The 15,724-nt window shown below is 45.0% G+C and overlaps 1 protein-coding gene across 16 annotated transcripts in view; it reads right to left on the bottom strand.

The window, feature by feature from the left end:
- The window catches only part of DISP1 (dispatched RND transporter family member 1), a 194,012-nt gene that overhangs the window by 30,962 nt on the left and 147,326 nt on the right, over window positions 1–15,724 (bottom strand). For 15 of the 16 annotated variants that reach the window (XM_045982193.1, XM_045982201.1, XM_045982195.1 and 12 more), the window contains one exon: window positions 15,057–15,585. In XM_045982193.1, coding sequence (XP_045838149.1) covers window positions 15,057–15,585 — 529 coding nt within the window. Of the gene's footprint in view, window positions 1–15,056; window positions 15,586–15,724 lie in introns of those variants that run through there. The other variant, XM_045982213.1, reaches the window with a different exon arrangement.

Here is a 15,724-nt window from a genome sequence, read left to right as displayed (position 1 = left end):
CCCAGGCTTCCATTTAAGGGTTTCAAAGTGCTCTCTTCTGATACTTTGGCAGAATATTTGAAGGAAGATGTCCTACACGCTACTGTGAATACAGAGACATCCATCACATGAGAGATATGGGCAGGAAATGGGGATTTGAATTTCTTTTTAAAAGATTTTATTTATTTTTCAGACAGAAACAGAGAGCACAAGCTGTCGGGGGTGGGGGCACAGAGGCAGAAGGAGAAGCAGAGTCCCCACTGAGCGGGGAGACTGATGTGGGACTTGATCCCGGGACCCTGGGTCATGACCTGAGCTGAGGACAGACACTTCATCAATTGAACCACCTCGGCAGTCCAGGGATCTGAAATCTTTAACAGACAAGAGCGGGTAGGAAAACCACAGTGACAAGGTATTGGGAGAGAAAAACGTGGCTTGGTGAGCAGCACACAGGCAGGACGGTCACAGCACTCAGGAAAAGCAGAAGCACTCTGGGGCTACTGAGAGAAAACTGTGTACGGACGGGTCATCAGTGGGGGCTGTGAACCACAGAACTCAGGAAAAGAAAGGAGATGGTGTCACCGTTCTGGGTATCCCCAGGAAAGGGGGAGGGGGACAGTCAGCCTGCAGGTCATACAGAGGACAGACATGAAGTCTAATTACATACTAGAGACAGCAACTGTCAACATGTCCACAACTTCACTACATGTCAAACATGATGTCCTAAGCACTTGACATAGGAAAACACTTAATTCTGAAAACAACTCTGAAAGGTAGGTGGAGATTTTATAGATGAGGAACCGGGACACAGGAAGGATAAATAACTACCCAGATTTGCACAGTCGGCACGTGGGAGGGTAGGATTCAGACCCAGGACTCCGTGCAGCTGGTGGCAAATACCTTGGCTGTTCTCCCAAGCAGCTGGCGAGCCATCCACATCCAGTGGCTGAGGCTAAGTCCTGCTGGTGTAAACTGGAGAGGGAGGTGCACCAGGAAGTGTGCTCAGGGGCTTGCAGTGGTGAGGATGCAGTTCCCCCAAACCCTCAGGGGCGTCGGGGGCAAGCCAACATCTGAAGCAGCCGGTCCTGTCCAGACAGCTCCTCCATAAAGGGCATGTCACCCTTAAAAGCTGCAAGACAGACTCATTACTGCTGACATTTCCACCACCACTGTGTTTGAGTGCAGCGTGGATAGGACACAGACAGCAGGGAAATGAGGTGGACTCTCCCTCTGGTCTGTGTGAGAGGCATGTGAGGAGCCTCTGTGTCCTGGCCTGGAACTCCTCCTGTAGCCAGAGGTCCATCATCTGGATGTGATCAGCAATCCTGGAGGGGAGCCTGTGCGGTGCTTATGTCATGGCAGTCCTGACTCATGAACTTCTGCGGACACTAAGACACCTCGCAGTCAGAGACCAGGACTCACCCCAAGCCCCACACTCTCTCGAAATGGCACTTCATGGTCTCATTTAGCACTGGACAGAAGCAACAGCTCTGAACTCCTTGGGCTGTTTCCAGGATTAAATCAGAGAGCATGTGTAGAACATAGTACAAGGTCTGGTATATGGGAAGGGTTCGATGAAACCATTAGTATTGTTAAAAATTTGAGACTTTCTGCCACTGAAATCCATTTTCTTTGCCAAAGACACAAGTACAATGCACGATCAAGTCCCATCTCATAATTTTGAAAGAATTTTACTCATTCATGTGTTTACTTAAGACTGCTATTCATTATACCAGAATACTTTAGAATATTTTTAGTAGTGATAAGCCTTACTATTAAAATTCTTAGAAAGGTAATTTTGTGATGACATTATGGAAAGGACATAGTCATGGGATTGCAGAATAAAAATAATTCGAATATTATATAATCTAAAATGCAATGTTGATGGAAAACTAGTCTTAATTGTGCACATGACCAGACATATTCAAGGCGGTCATGAACACAGACCCCATTAGTAGTTGACTGTATTTCCACATGAAGCCTAAATCTGCAGGTGAGAGAAGGGGAGACACGACTCTTTACGACTGCCTTCATCCCTTCCCATCTTCACACCTTGGTAGCACACCTAAAATCCATGTGAGTGTGCTCTGTGTTTCACAGACTTGATTCACACTCATAAAGAACTGCTTTTCTTTTAAATCATGATTTTTAGGCAGAATGTCTTAGGTTGGTTATTTTAACCAATGAAAAATAAAATATTTAACTTGTAAACTATATGACTATAAATCCTATTTCAAACCATGTTGAATTTACACCTAAGATACATCTAGACTCCTCATTATGACCATTTCTACCTTCAGTAATGAATGTCTACACTTTTAACATACAAGTTTTATATTTTCTTTAGAACTTATGGGAAATGCCAGTCTATGGGAGAAAATAAGGCATGTTTTTCAAAATGACCAAACTGCTACAATGTCTGATTATGGGCGATCCTTCTGCTGAGTCCCCTTTGCTGTCTTTCACTTCTATGCACTTGAAAGCCCAGGTAACCATTTAGTGGCTAGTGGTCAGCTGAGAAAATCCTACCTCCAACTGTGCTATTAAATAATTTGCAGTTTCCCTCCTGGAGACAATAAAAATTTCTCAGAGATTTAATAAAAGATTCAGCAGACACAATGATAGAAATGTGCACTTTGAACATACTTAAAAACCCCTATGGCGACTTAATCAAAACTGGCACAAGAGGAATGCCTGACACTTAAAGACGTCTCTCCAGTGGGGATACAGAGGGGAGAGCGAGAACAGTGGCCTCCATTAGTCACTGGTCCTGGTGACCTGAGGAGGCATTTCCATGCGATGTTCCAAAAGTATGTTTTTGCATACTATACGTGATTCTCTGTCTGTCCTGCTCAGACTCAAAGCCTCTCAGCTGGGACAAATCCTACTTGCATGAAACAGCTTGAGTTCTAATTTAAGTTAAAAAGAAAGTTCTTGTTATTAGAGCCTGGTCCTAAGAAGCAAGCAAGAAATGATGCCATTTTGTCCCCAGTGATTTCAATAAACAAGAAAGGAATTGTGTTATCCAAAGCTGGGGGAAGGTGGGTAAGGATGTCACTTCCTCTACTATGATTAGTTCATTATCTCCTCTTTAGAGAGTGCTAGTTAAAAGGCAGCTCTTCAGCTGGCTGCTCCCTGAAAGGTGAAGGAAGCGGAGCGTGGGAAATTCATTTTCAAACACATTTTGTCTCTGCCACTTAGATGGGAGAAAAGAGGAGAGGCAGTAACCAAAGGTTGAAATACCACATGGCTCTGGTCCCATGCAATGCACACCCTAAAAGAGGAATCCAAGAATGCCTTATTGTTTTCACAAGGAAACTGTTTAAAGGCATTAGAACACTGAAAAAAAAAAGCACAATCAGTTCATTAAGAATAGTTTTAAATGGTTGAAAAGTGGCTTTGGTTAAGAAAGCATTCTTCCTCAGCCCATGAAGTTACATCTGCATGGTTTAGTTGGAGCCTATAAAGCAAACAGCCTCATGCATTACAGTTAACGTTACACTAAATTATAAAGCACTTGCCCTTAAATGTGAGCCTTTGCACGCCAGACGATTGCTATGAGCCCTACACCAAACATACTAAATAAGAGGACAGCATATACTTTTCTTAGTAAGATGTGAATAATAATCACTAACAAGAGATCCAAGAAAAGCTCAAAGAAAGCCAGCAAAATCTTATTAAACTTAACTAACTTAAGACCAAGGAATGCTGGAACGAAGTCTAAAATCCTCAAGCCAAAATACTCAGCAGACATAAACGCTGCTCGAGTAGAATGTGCTTTGGGAGAAGAAGGCGAGGGTATGAAAGTAAAGTCAGAAAAAAAATCGGTACAATGTGGTGCTCAATGTTGGGTTTAACTCTGTGTGTGTATATGTGGGGGAGCATTTTAATAATTGGATAATACATTTAAATGCATGTCTCCTAGGGACTGCTTTACAATGAAATAGTTTTATTTTCTGTGGTCAATAAGGTGGCCAAAGGCTGACAACTGAAAACTCCTAGGCTAATCCCTAAAAAATAAAGACCCAGAATATTTAGTGTTGGCTGGGACCCCCCAAATTACCTAAGTTTTAATTATGTGTAGATGGAAACAAAGACCCAGTCTACCGTTAATCAGATTTCCATTTAAACTGCTGAATGGCAGGAAGAAAATCTGTCACAGTCATCTCACTCACTGAGATCTGTCACCCTGTTCCTGTTCAGGGTTACGGACTTTTCCCTGAACTACCACCCTTCCTTCCTCCAGCAAACACACTCCCTCCCTGACTCCAATGCCAGGTCAAGGAGTTGGGGGAAACTGTGCAGGATCCCTGAGCCAGGGCCGAGAGGCATAATGAAAGCAGTGTCTCAGGAAGGGGAGGTGGGCAGGCCCAGGCGACCACAGACACAGAAATAGGATCTGAAGGAATGAATGTGCTTCTTACTAGATACCCAGAGCAGTGCTTAGAAGCAGTTAAACTGCTCACATTCCAGTAGAAAGCATCAAGCTTGAATCTCAAACCACTCAGTAATGATTCAAACCACTTAACTCACAAATCCATGTAGAACAAGGTATCATATCTCGTCCTACAACTTCTTGTTTGAGTCTGCTTTCTAAATTCATAAAATATATATGAATAAAGAATTCGGAAATTTATGGTTCATCCACCAGTTTTATAAAGTCACTCTTGCGGGACCTGCAAATATCCTGGAGGGGGCTGGGACCGAGCAAACAGAAAGGTTATTCCTGGCTGACTTCTGGAGTAAAGATTCCAGGCCCCACCTGACTTTCTCAAAGGAGCTCCAGAGCTGGGTAAGATAGCAGCTTGGGAGCTGTGTAAGGGCCTCATCTCTACATGTTTTTCCTTTCCTCCTTATGAACGAGTCTGTGATTTTTTTTTTTTTAAGATTTTATTTATTCATTTGAGAGAGAGAGAGAGAGAGAGAGAGCAGAGGGAGGGGTAGAGGGAGAGCGAGAATCTCAAGCCAGCTCCGCATTGAGCATGGAGCCTAGTGCAGGGCTGGATCTCAGGACCCTGAGATCATGACCTGAGTTGAAACTAAGAGTTGGACACTCAACCAACTGAGTCACCCAGGCATCCTCAATTATTTATTTATTTATTTAATTTTATTTTTTATTTTTTTTAAAGATTTTATTTATTTGACAGAGAGAGACAGATCACAAGTAGGCAGAGAGAGAGGGGGAAGCAGGCTCCCTGCTGAGCAGAGAGCCTGATGTGGGGCTCGATCCCAGGACCCCGAGATCACGACCTGAGCCGAAGGCAGAGGCTTAACCCACTGAGCCACCCAGCACCCGCCCCCTTTTTTTTAAGTCAGAAGTCAGTGCATTTGCAGGGAGATTTAAAGAACAGAAGGAGATATATCCCCCAATAGACTCAAACAACAGTAATAAAAGAGTGTTTTTAGGGAAACAGAACCTGTGGAGTCTTCCCCCACATTTGGGCAAATATCTTACCTCATTAGACCATTGGTTCCTGATTTTCATTATCAAATTATCACATCATCAAAATAAGCTCTGCACAAGAAAGACTTGATGGATGCTCATTTATTAGCCTGTTGAACAATTAATTTGAGTGTTTACTAAATGCCAGGCCCTATGTTGGGCCCTGGAGACACACAGTAGTACCAAAACCTGGTTCTGAGGGCCCAGGGAAAGGTCAGTGAATCAAAGGTATAGCTACAGCTATGGCTGCTGTGTGCGAGTCCTTAGTAAGTTCTTCATGATGCTTATATAACACTGGGCACATGCATCTCGGGAAGCAGGCTCCTTGGACCATCTCAGTGTGCTGTGCTTCAAGGATCCCATGTTACATACCCAGCACAACGTGCTGTCACCCCTCCTCTGGGTCCTTTTCCAGAAAAAGGCCACATACCATCGCCCTCCATGCTCCCACTCCCTTTAGGCCTCCTGCTCCTGCCACCTACTCCCAAGCCCTCACTCTCACCCTCTCCAGACCTCCTGCTCCTGCTGCCCCCAGGCCCCCACTCCCATCCCCTCCAGATCTCCTGCTCCTGCTGTCTCCCCATGCCCATCCCCTCCAGGCCTCCTGCTCTTGCCTTCCCCCCATGCCCCCACTTCCACCCCCTCCAGGCCTCCTGCTCCTGTGGGCCAGGTTTAGGAAAGGCCCTGAATTCCTTTCTGGGATTCACATGACTCTCTAGATTGTGTCTGTGCTCAGACAGCAGCTGAGTTTGCTGCAATCATCTCTACCCTCTGAGACCATCATGGCCCCTGATGCCAGTGACCAGTCTAACTTCACGAGCTTTCCTTAAAAAGTTTAAATTCTGTGAATTTTTCATTACATAAGATGTTCCAAGAATTACTGTTTTGTGATCATTCACTCAACAAATATTCACTGAGTTTCAGCTATGCTGCAGGCACAGTTTACACCCAAAATACCAACCAACTGGCTAGATACCTTGCTTGTACTTAAACAAACAAACAAACAAAAAGAGATGTATTTTTATGGAGTTAATTTGCTGAAAAGAATATATAAAATAGCATAGCAATCCTTTACCTCTTTGATTAGGTTTATTCCCAGGTATCTTATGGTTCTTGGTGCTATAGTAATGGAATCGATTCTCTAATTTCCCTTTCTGTATTTTCATTGTTAGTGTATAAGAAAGCCCCTGGTTTCTGTACATTGATTTTGTATCCTGCCACGTTACTGAATTGCTGTATGAGTTCTAGTAGTTTGGGAGTAGAGTCTTTGGGGTTTTCCATATAAAGAATCATGTCATCTGCGAAGAGAGAGAGTTTGACTTTTTCATTGCCAATTTGGATCTTTTATTTCTCTTTGCTGTCTGATTGCCATTGCTAGGACTTCTAATACTATGTTGAACAAGAGTGGTGAGAGTGGGCATCCTTGTCGTGTTCCTGATCTCAATGGGAAGGCTGCAAGCTTTTTCCCATTGAGGATGATATTTGCTGTGGGTCTTTCATAGATAGATTTTATGAAGTTCAGGAATGTTCCCTCTATCCCTATACTTTGAAGCATTTTAATCAGGAACAGATGCTGGATTTTGTCAAGTGCTTTTTCTGCATCAATTGAGAGGACCATGTGGTTCTTCTCTCTTTTCTTATTGATTTGTTCTATCACATTGATTGATTTGCGAATGTTGAACCATCCTTGTGACCCAGGGATGAATCCCACCTGGTCATGGTGGATAATCTTTTTAATGTGCTGCTGGATCCTGTTTGCTAGGATCTTGTTGAGAATCTTAGCATCCATATTCATCAGTGATATTGGTCTGAAATTCTCCTTTTTGGTAGGGTCTTTGCCTGGTTTGGGGATCAGGGTAATGCTGGCTTCATAAAAAGAGTCTGGAAGTTTTCCTTCTGCTTCAATTCTTTGGAACAGCTTCAGGAGAATTGGTGTTATTTCTTCTTTGAAAGTTTGGTAGAATTCCCCAGGGAATCTTTCAGGTCCTGGGCTCTTGTTCTTTGGGAGGTTTTTGATCACTGCTTCAATCTTGTTACTAGATATCGGTCTATTCAGGTTGTCAATTTCTTCCTGGTTCAATTTTGGGAGTTTATAGTTTTCCAGGAATGCATCCATTTCATCTAGGTTGCTTAGCTTATTGGCATATAACTATTGGTAATAATTTCTGATGATTGTTTCTATTTCCTTGGTGTTAGTTGTGATCTCTCCCTTTTCATTCAGTTTTATTAATTTGGGCTTTCTCTCTTTTCTTTTGGATTAGTGTGGCCAATGGTTTATCAATCTTATTGATTCTTTCAAAAAACCAGCTTCTAGTTTCATTGATACATTCTACTGTATCTCTGGTGTCTACCTCATTGATCTCTGCTCTAATCTTGATTATTTCCCTTCTTGCATGTGGAGTTGGTTTGATTTGTTGTTGATTCTCCAGTTTTTTAAGGTGTAGAGACAGCTGGTGTATTCTGGATTTTTCAATGTTTTTGAGGGAGGCTTGGATGGCTATGTATTTCCCCCTTAGAACCGCCTTTGCTGTATCCCATAGGTTTTGGACCGAAGTGTCTTCATTCTCATTGGTTTCCATGAATTGTTTAAGTTCATCTTTGATCTCCTGGTTGATCCAAGCATTCTTAAGCAAGGTGGTCTTTAGCTTCCAAAGGATGAATACCCAACTTTTGTAGCAACATGGACGGGACTGGAAGAGATTATGCTGAACGAAATAAGTCAAGCAGAGAGAGTCAAGTATCATATGGTTTCACTTATTTGTGGAGCATAACAAAGAACATGGAGGACATGGGGAGATGGAGAGGAGAAGGGAGTTGAGGGAAATTGGAAGGGGAGATGAACCATGGGAGACTATGGACTCTGAAAAACAACCTGAGAGGGGTGGGAGGGTGGGGAACCAGGTGGAGGGTAATAGAGAGGGCACGTATTGCATGGAGCACTGGGTGTGGTGCAAAGACAATGAGTACTGTTACGCTGAAAATAAATAAATAAATAAATAAATAAAAACAACAATTAAAAAAACCAAACAAAAAAAATAGCATAGCAATCAAAATTCTCCTAATAAACATTAAGTTATATAAATTCTTTTAAGTGACAGCTAGCCATCCACTTAAGTTTGGAAATAGGGTACTCTCTTTGGAAATAGGGTGCAAACGATTGGGTCTTCCTGAAGAGATGGACCTTATCCTTTCACTTGGGTTTACTGTTGGTTGAATTTCTTACATTTCTTTAAACTACTTTTTTAGCCAAAAGAAAAAGAGAAAATTTAAACCATTTCTTTTTTTTCCCTCTTCAGTCTCTAGTGTCTACTAAAACAACTCTCCCTGACAAAGAAAGGAGGTGAAGAAAGAACATGTTTGCCTCATTCCAAAAAATTAATTAGTTTTATGAAAGAAAGAGGGCAGTGTTTGCTGACATGTACTATGAAAGCAGAAGATGACCAAGGTCCAAATTCTGAAATGTGCATTTCACAGCCCCCTCTGAAATTCGTTCCTTTATCCACATTAGTCTCTAAGAGAACTCTTACCATAAAACAGGCCTTCACCCCACCTGCCTGCCAGACAGACTGACTTTGGCAAGCAAGCTTGGAACATTTCAGATTTTACAAATATTATCCTGTTTTAAAAGTTAATTTTGACTAATTTAAGGAATTTAAAAATAAACCTCAGTTTCAATGAACTCAAGATTCAATCTTACCAGACTTTTAAAATTAACCCCATAATCAGATGACATATTAACATTAGCACAGTGGCTCTGGGTCCCCTGGGCAGAGAGGCCCGCTTATTCTCCACAATCCTCTCCTCATCCAGATGGCGAGTCAGGGACCGTCTGCTACATTTGTTCTTCTGGGGGCTAGGGTCGGCGGGGACAAGAGTGAAAAGCAATACATCATGTGTTTATTTCAGCCAGGAGTCAGCCATAGCTTGATCTCTGAAATAAGACTAATGGAGTGAAGAGCAGCAGCTAGGAGAAAGAGAAGAAACAGAGAGGAACACACCAGAAGAGAATGGTCACTCCCGTCTTTGCAGAGACAGAAGGGAAGGCCGGGAGAAATGAATGCCTGCCTGAGACACAAAGACAGCAAGTGGCCTGGGCAGGACTCACACGGGCACATGTGTGCGAAGCCGTGTGCACACCCCTCACCTGGCATGGGGAGCAGGGGAGAAAGAGCCGGAAGAGTGAAAGGCGAGTCGTAAAGTAGTGGCTGTGGTGCCTCCCAGGATGGCTGTCTCCCAGAAAAGCTCTGCCTGACACTGTATTGTAGACCTTCCATCGACAAATGAAATATGCAGATACCTTTGCCTTCAGGTTCATCTAAATAACACGGCAACGGCTTTTGTGGGTGTAACCGGGGCCGCTAGAGGGTACCAACCCACTACAATGTTTTACAGTTGGGAGGCTTTACTCCTTTAGATTTTTGAAGAAAAGGGATTTTATCTTTTGACATTTCCCTATGATACAGTAAGCAAAACATAAGCAGTCAAACCCTAATTAATGAGAATCATGTTCACACACAAAAAAGGGTATCATTCACTGTCAAATACGGCTGTCACTCTACCTCGCTGGAGCTCCATTTGCTGCTGCAGAGGTCAGAAGGAACCTCAGTTGCTCCAAGAGAAAAGAGAGCCTTGCCCAGGGAAACACCCTAGCAGAATGCACATGTCAAGTATGGAAGCCCCGGCACAGGTGAATGGCGCCCAGGAGACTTAGAACTGAATTCCGAAGTTCACTGGGCCCTGTGAGCAGTGCACATCTAAAGCACGCAGTGGGACCACCCCATCCTCCAATGCGCCTGCCCGGCAGTCCCACCATCTGTAAGTAAAGGCTCATGATTATGTTGCTCTTAGTAAGAGAGGAAAACAGGAGGGAAGAATTTATGCAACTATGATCTGGTTCTCCTTCTGAATTAATATATGGACGAAGAGTGCCACTGTTTCACTTCTGGACCTCAGGAACCACTGTGGACACCTACCTAGAGTCCACCCAGGCCTACTAGGCTCTCACCCCATCCACACCACCCCCACACCTCTGAAGGTGAGGACCACGCGGTCTGCACCTCTGCTTTCAGCACCCGACACCAGGTACATAAGTACTCATTGACTACTTGCTGAGCAAGTGAAGCACTAACCTGGAATTTGTCCACTCATCACAGCAGCATCTTAGAAAAGCCATCTGGTTTGAGTCTAGTGATTAGGGCAAATCACAGACACTGGGATCGACATCAATGCCAGGTTCATGCCACAATGCTAGTGAAGTGTTCATTGTGATTTCTGTTTCAAATGTCCCAGCTAAAGGGAAATAACTCAATCGCCAGGGCTCAGGAAAGGGGAAAAGGGTGGATCACTGCAGAGCACGAGCATCACAGGAAGGCAGTTTGAGAAACAATGCTCAGAGCTGTCATTTGGCCCAGGGTGTTATGATATACTGTACACCAAGAAACCAGATTTCAGGAAGTAGATTCTCTCCTAACATAAAACAAGAATTCTCACTTCCTACTTTTTTTTTAAGAAGAGCTGAAAGCAAGTAGTGTCCTAGGGGAGAGCAAACAGAGCACCTCTGAGCAAGTGAGCCAGATGCTGGAAGAATCCAGAAGGACAACAGGAGAAGGTGACGCACACTACAAACGGCATAGGGTACAATGTTTGGGGCAGGGACAAGAGTGTGTCCCGCTGTCAGCCCCTTTCATGGGCTCCTCCAAGCCAAGCCTGCTCAGCAGCACAGCTCTTAAGCCTCTGGCAGTGGGGCACACTCAGAGAGTGACCATCTGCCTACGAGACTGCCTTCAGGGAAGTAGAAGTGCGCTTGCCGGGCACCCAGAACTCACATCATCCCTGCCATGATCATGAGTTTGGGACTTGCCAAGCATCATTCATGACATCCTCTGCCTTGACTGAAAACAGCTCAGAGCTTGCACTGGGAATCTGCTATTTTTGGATGCAGAATTCCTTGCTAATCCTGTCATATAATACTATTACCCTTTCATCTTCAGGTGGCAGTAAAAGGACCCCAAAACGCCAGACGGCACTTTCCAGATCTCCAGAGGACCAAACTGGGCTCAGGATACTCCAGCAGGGCCCGCTCTCATGCTGCCACACGCATGTGCATACACACACAAACACACACACACATTATGGCCGGCACAACCCTCCACTCCCGCCATCCTGCTCACTCTACTCATCCTTACACACACTGTCAGTCTGTATGCGCTCCCCTCCTCCTCCCCAGGATGTCCATGCTCTGCCCCTATCCCCTCCCATGCTCTGCCCCTCTCCTCTCCCATGCTCCATCCCCACTCTCCTCCCCTCTCCCTCTTCCATGCTATGCCCCCTCCCTCCCCCTCCTTCCATGCTCCTTCCCTGCTCCCCTCACCACCCCAACCTCCAAACCCTCTCTTGTCGGTCAGAAGGCCTCTCACCTCATCAACCCACAGGGCTCCTTCCCTCCTCTGATTGCCTAGAGATATTTTTTTCTACTGCAAAGGAAACATCATTATTATGGTACTTATTTAATGTTTAACTCCCCAGGTGATTCAGAAAGCCAGAGGGGTGCGTGCCTTGTCTTTTGGTAGGGGGACATTACTTCTTGCCTTTTGGATTCCTCAGTGTTCTCAGTTAGACCCAGTAATTAATGGCCAGACTATGGGTATGAAGATGGGAATCTAGAAATGAAAAATTGGAAGCTTTAAAATGATATCTAGGTAAACTGCTTCATTTTTGGTGATAAATGGAATTAAAATAGGTATTATCATGATTCTCACACTGACCTCCGTTTTATCCATCAACAGATTGACAGTTAAGGTTACAAAGCAAAAAAGCACACACAGGTGATTGATGTAATGGATCTTTTGGAGCAATGTGCTGGAACATAAAGAGCCAAGAAGGGAGGAGACAGAACCTATGACTTTATAGATGGTAAGGAAAGAGAGCAGCACGCATGGACCAGGACAAAATTACAGTTCCAAATTGACCCTTTAAAACATTCTCTATGACTTAGGTGTTTTATAAACAAATAAAACTAAGAACCCAAAAACAAACCCAAATACCAGTCAGGTAGGCCTATCTGTGGCGCGGGCAGAGAGACACGTCGTTGCGCAAACTGTTCCCGTCCTCATGGGTGACTAGCGTTCGGCCGCAGCCTTCAAGCCCCTTCTCTGCACCACGCCTCATGATTTCGTACCTGTGGCTGGCTTTTCTCTCCCTTCCCGCCACCTCACAGTCTCATCCTGTTCATAATTACATTTGCGATGCCCGGCATGTACTCAGAAAATACTGTTGACTATATAAATAAGTAAATGTTGAAACTAATATAATCCTGTATGTCAATTATAGCTTATAAGGACACATCCTAAGTGAAGTATGTGATAGACACAACTGCGAAGAGACACTCCTGTACAAACATCTGTAGAAGATTCCATCTGTTACACGGCGTTGATCAAAAGGCTCAAATTCTTGAGAAACATTCTGGATAGGAAAAATTTCTCAAGGAATATTCCACTTTTTCCTCCAACTTTTCTTGATAGACAAATATGACATTTTAATCTGTTTTTTAATGCTATTCTATTTATTTATTTTATTTTTATTAAAGATTTTATTAATTTATTATTTGAGAGAGGGAGAGCAGGTGAGCAGAGGGAAAGAGAGAAAGAGCGTCTTAAATACTCCATACTCAGCATGGAGCCCGACATGGGGCTCGATCTCATAACCTCTCATGAGATCATGACCTGAGCTGAAACCAAGAGTCACCCACTGAACCGACTGAGCCACCCCCATGCCGTCCTATTTAAAGCTGTATGAACACAGGACTCTCATTCCTTTAAGAATACGTGCAGAAACACTATGCTAAAGTCCTGCCTGTGTATTAAAAGAAATGGGTTACCTGCCCATAGGTTTAACATTTTCTGAAGTTTTTTAAAGGTGGGATCAGCCTCAAAATATAGAAGTATCTGTCTCCCCTCACATCCTGCAACCATATAACTAATGATTCTAAAGTGTCAATATCAGTGACCATTTAATTTTAAAGTCAAACACTTCCACAGTTTAATTCAAAGTAGAAGGAGCCTAGAGCAGGTCACATAGCACGACGCTATCAGGACAAACCTTCAGAGAAATAGCTTTGGCCCATCCTTCCCATAGTTCTGACTAAAAGACTCTCGCCCCTGACTTGGAAAATGTATTTAGAAACTGCAAGAACATACTGCAGAGGACGGTCCCCTGAGACCCATTGCCATTCCCCATCTCCCTCTGTGTTCTTTTTCAAACGGTGAAACCAGATAATGTCAACAGCAACCCAAAGGATCCATTCCTCAACCCTTTCTGGATCTGATCCTTTTTTTATGGAGCTGTAATTGACATACAGGGTTATATTAGTTTCAACATAATTTGATGTTTGTATACATTGTGAAATTAGCACCACAATAAATCTGTCACTACTCATAGTTACAAAAGCTTTTTCTGGCCATGAGAGCTTTTAAGATCTCCTTTATTAGCCACTTCCAAGCACACAGCCCTGTGTTCTTAGCTACAGTCAGCACACCATATGTATGTGACTTCCCCAGGCCACACTTCCCAACTGGAGGTCTGACTGACTCTGTAGGTGACTGTGAGCCTGTCCCAGGTACACAGTGCATTGTGACTCAGCAACAGAAAGGCAAACTATGTGGCAGTGAGTCGTGTTTCCAACACTATACTGAGTGGAAACCGTGGGACACTGACATGTACACACTATATGACCGCATTTGCATGACCTTTCCAGGCAAAACCAGCACGCAGTAGCAGAGCTCAAAGTGGTAACCGTGTGAGGTGAAGACAGCAGGAACGAGGAGGAGGTGGCCGGAGGGACATTCTCTGTCACCCCAGAAAGAAATGCTCCAAGTGGGCCGAGGTGTGGACCACAAGGGTCTATGCCAATGGAGTTGTGTGTGTCAGACTGACGCTTCTCCCTGGGTGTGAACTCTCCCCTCATTGACAAAGGAGAGTGCTTTCCCAGCTCACTGAAAGCTCATTATCCACACTCAGTGTTTCAGAAAATACCAGCATCGCTCACCTGCAGTGCGTGTGGGAGAGACTCAGAGCAGAAAGCACGCATTGGGCTAGGGCGGGCACTGGACATGACACAGGTGTGCCCAGCATTTTTCCGTCTACCAGACCCCAAAACACTTCATAAAATGTAGTTTTCAGAGACCTACGCTGCAGATCGACAGGGTCCCCCCTTGAGAGATGGTCTGATCTCAACATGGTCAACCAAAGCCCACGAACAGAGCTGGTGGACACGCCGCTCAGACGCACGCGGAAGCACCTGCTTCATTGCCATAAAGGTTGCCGACCACCAAGACTCCTGTTCAGGCAGCCTTGTCACAGATGTATCCCCCACGAGTAGTAACAACAGCTGCTGACAGTAAAAGCTTCATGGAACGTTGTAAGTCAAGGCCACCAGGACAACAAACTGACAGGCAGGCAGGCAGGCAGCACACAGGGGTCCATCAACGGATGAGACAGGGACATATTATTTCACATGCATTCTGGTTTCCTCCTACTGACACCTGCGGGCTTCTCCTTTTGGGGAAATTGACGCAAGCAGGAGCATTTGTGCAGACTTGGTGGGGCACAAAGGTGAGCAGAACCTGTGCACACTTACCTGAAGCTGGCCATGTGCGGTTGCCCGGGCTGGTGTGGGAAATGGCCAGGCCATGCGTGGTGCAGGCAGAAGGACGGAGAGGGCTGCAGGCAGCACGCAGCTTGGTAGATGGGTGTATGGCCAGGACACAGAGGTGCAGAATATTCAGAGTGTGGCTGCAGGCAGCATGAGGCCAGAGCAGAAGGTGTGCCTGGGCCAGCCTCGGGCCGGCCCTCTGGGTGACTGCTCTGGCCGGCCAGGGGCCGATGGAATGGGCACGGGTGGCAGCATGGGGACAGCATGGTGGGCGCTCTTTGGTGGCTGTCCATGGGCAGAAAGGAGGACTTCACGGTGCCATTGACCTGCAGGCATCCGTTCGGACTCACTTTAGTTCTCAGGGCCTCTCTGGCTGCAAGCTGCTGGGTGGCGAGATCCCCGTCACAGGGTGGGACGGCGCTGAGGGTGGGAGCACTGGTTGTCACGCTGCCATTGCCCGGACCCACAAAATCACTGTTTCCATCGCTCACCGCCATGTTCTGACTTCTTGGCCCTAAGAGAGAAAATGATATAAAATCAGCCTGTGACAGGCAGACAGGCAAAGATGCAGACAAGACAGGAAAGATACTGGAAGGAGTTGAAAGCGCAGAGAAAGCAGCAGCCTCTGCAAGGGGCCCAGTGGCTCCATGCAC

Source organism: Meles meles, chromosome 17 (genome assembly GCF_922984935.1).
Source record: "Meles meles chromosome 17, mMelMel3.1 paternal haplotype, whole genome shotgun sequence".
Lineage (NCBI taxonomy): Eukaryota > Metazoa > Chordata > Mammalia > Carnivora > Mustelidae > Meles > Meles meles.
This window is presented reverse-complemented; position numbering and strand designations above follow the sequence as displayed.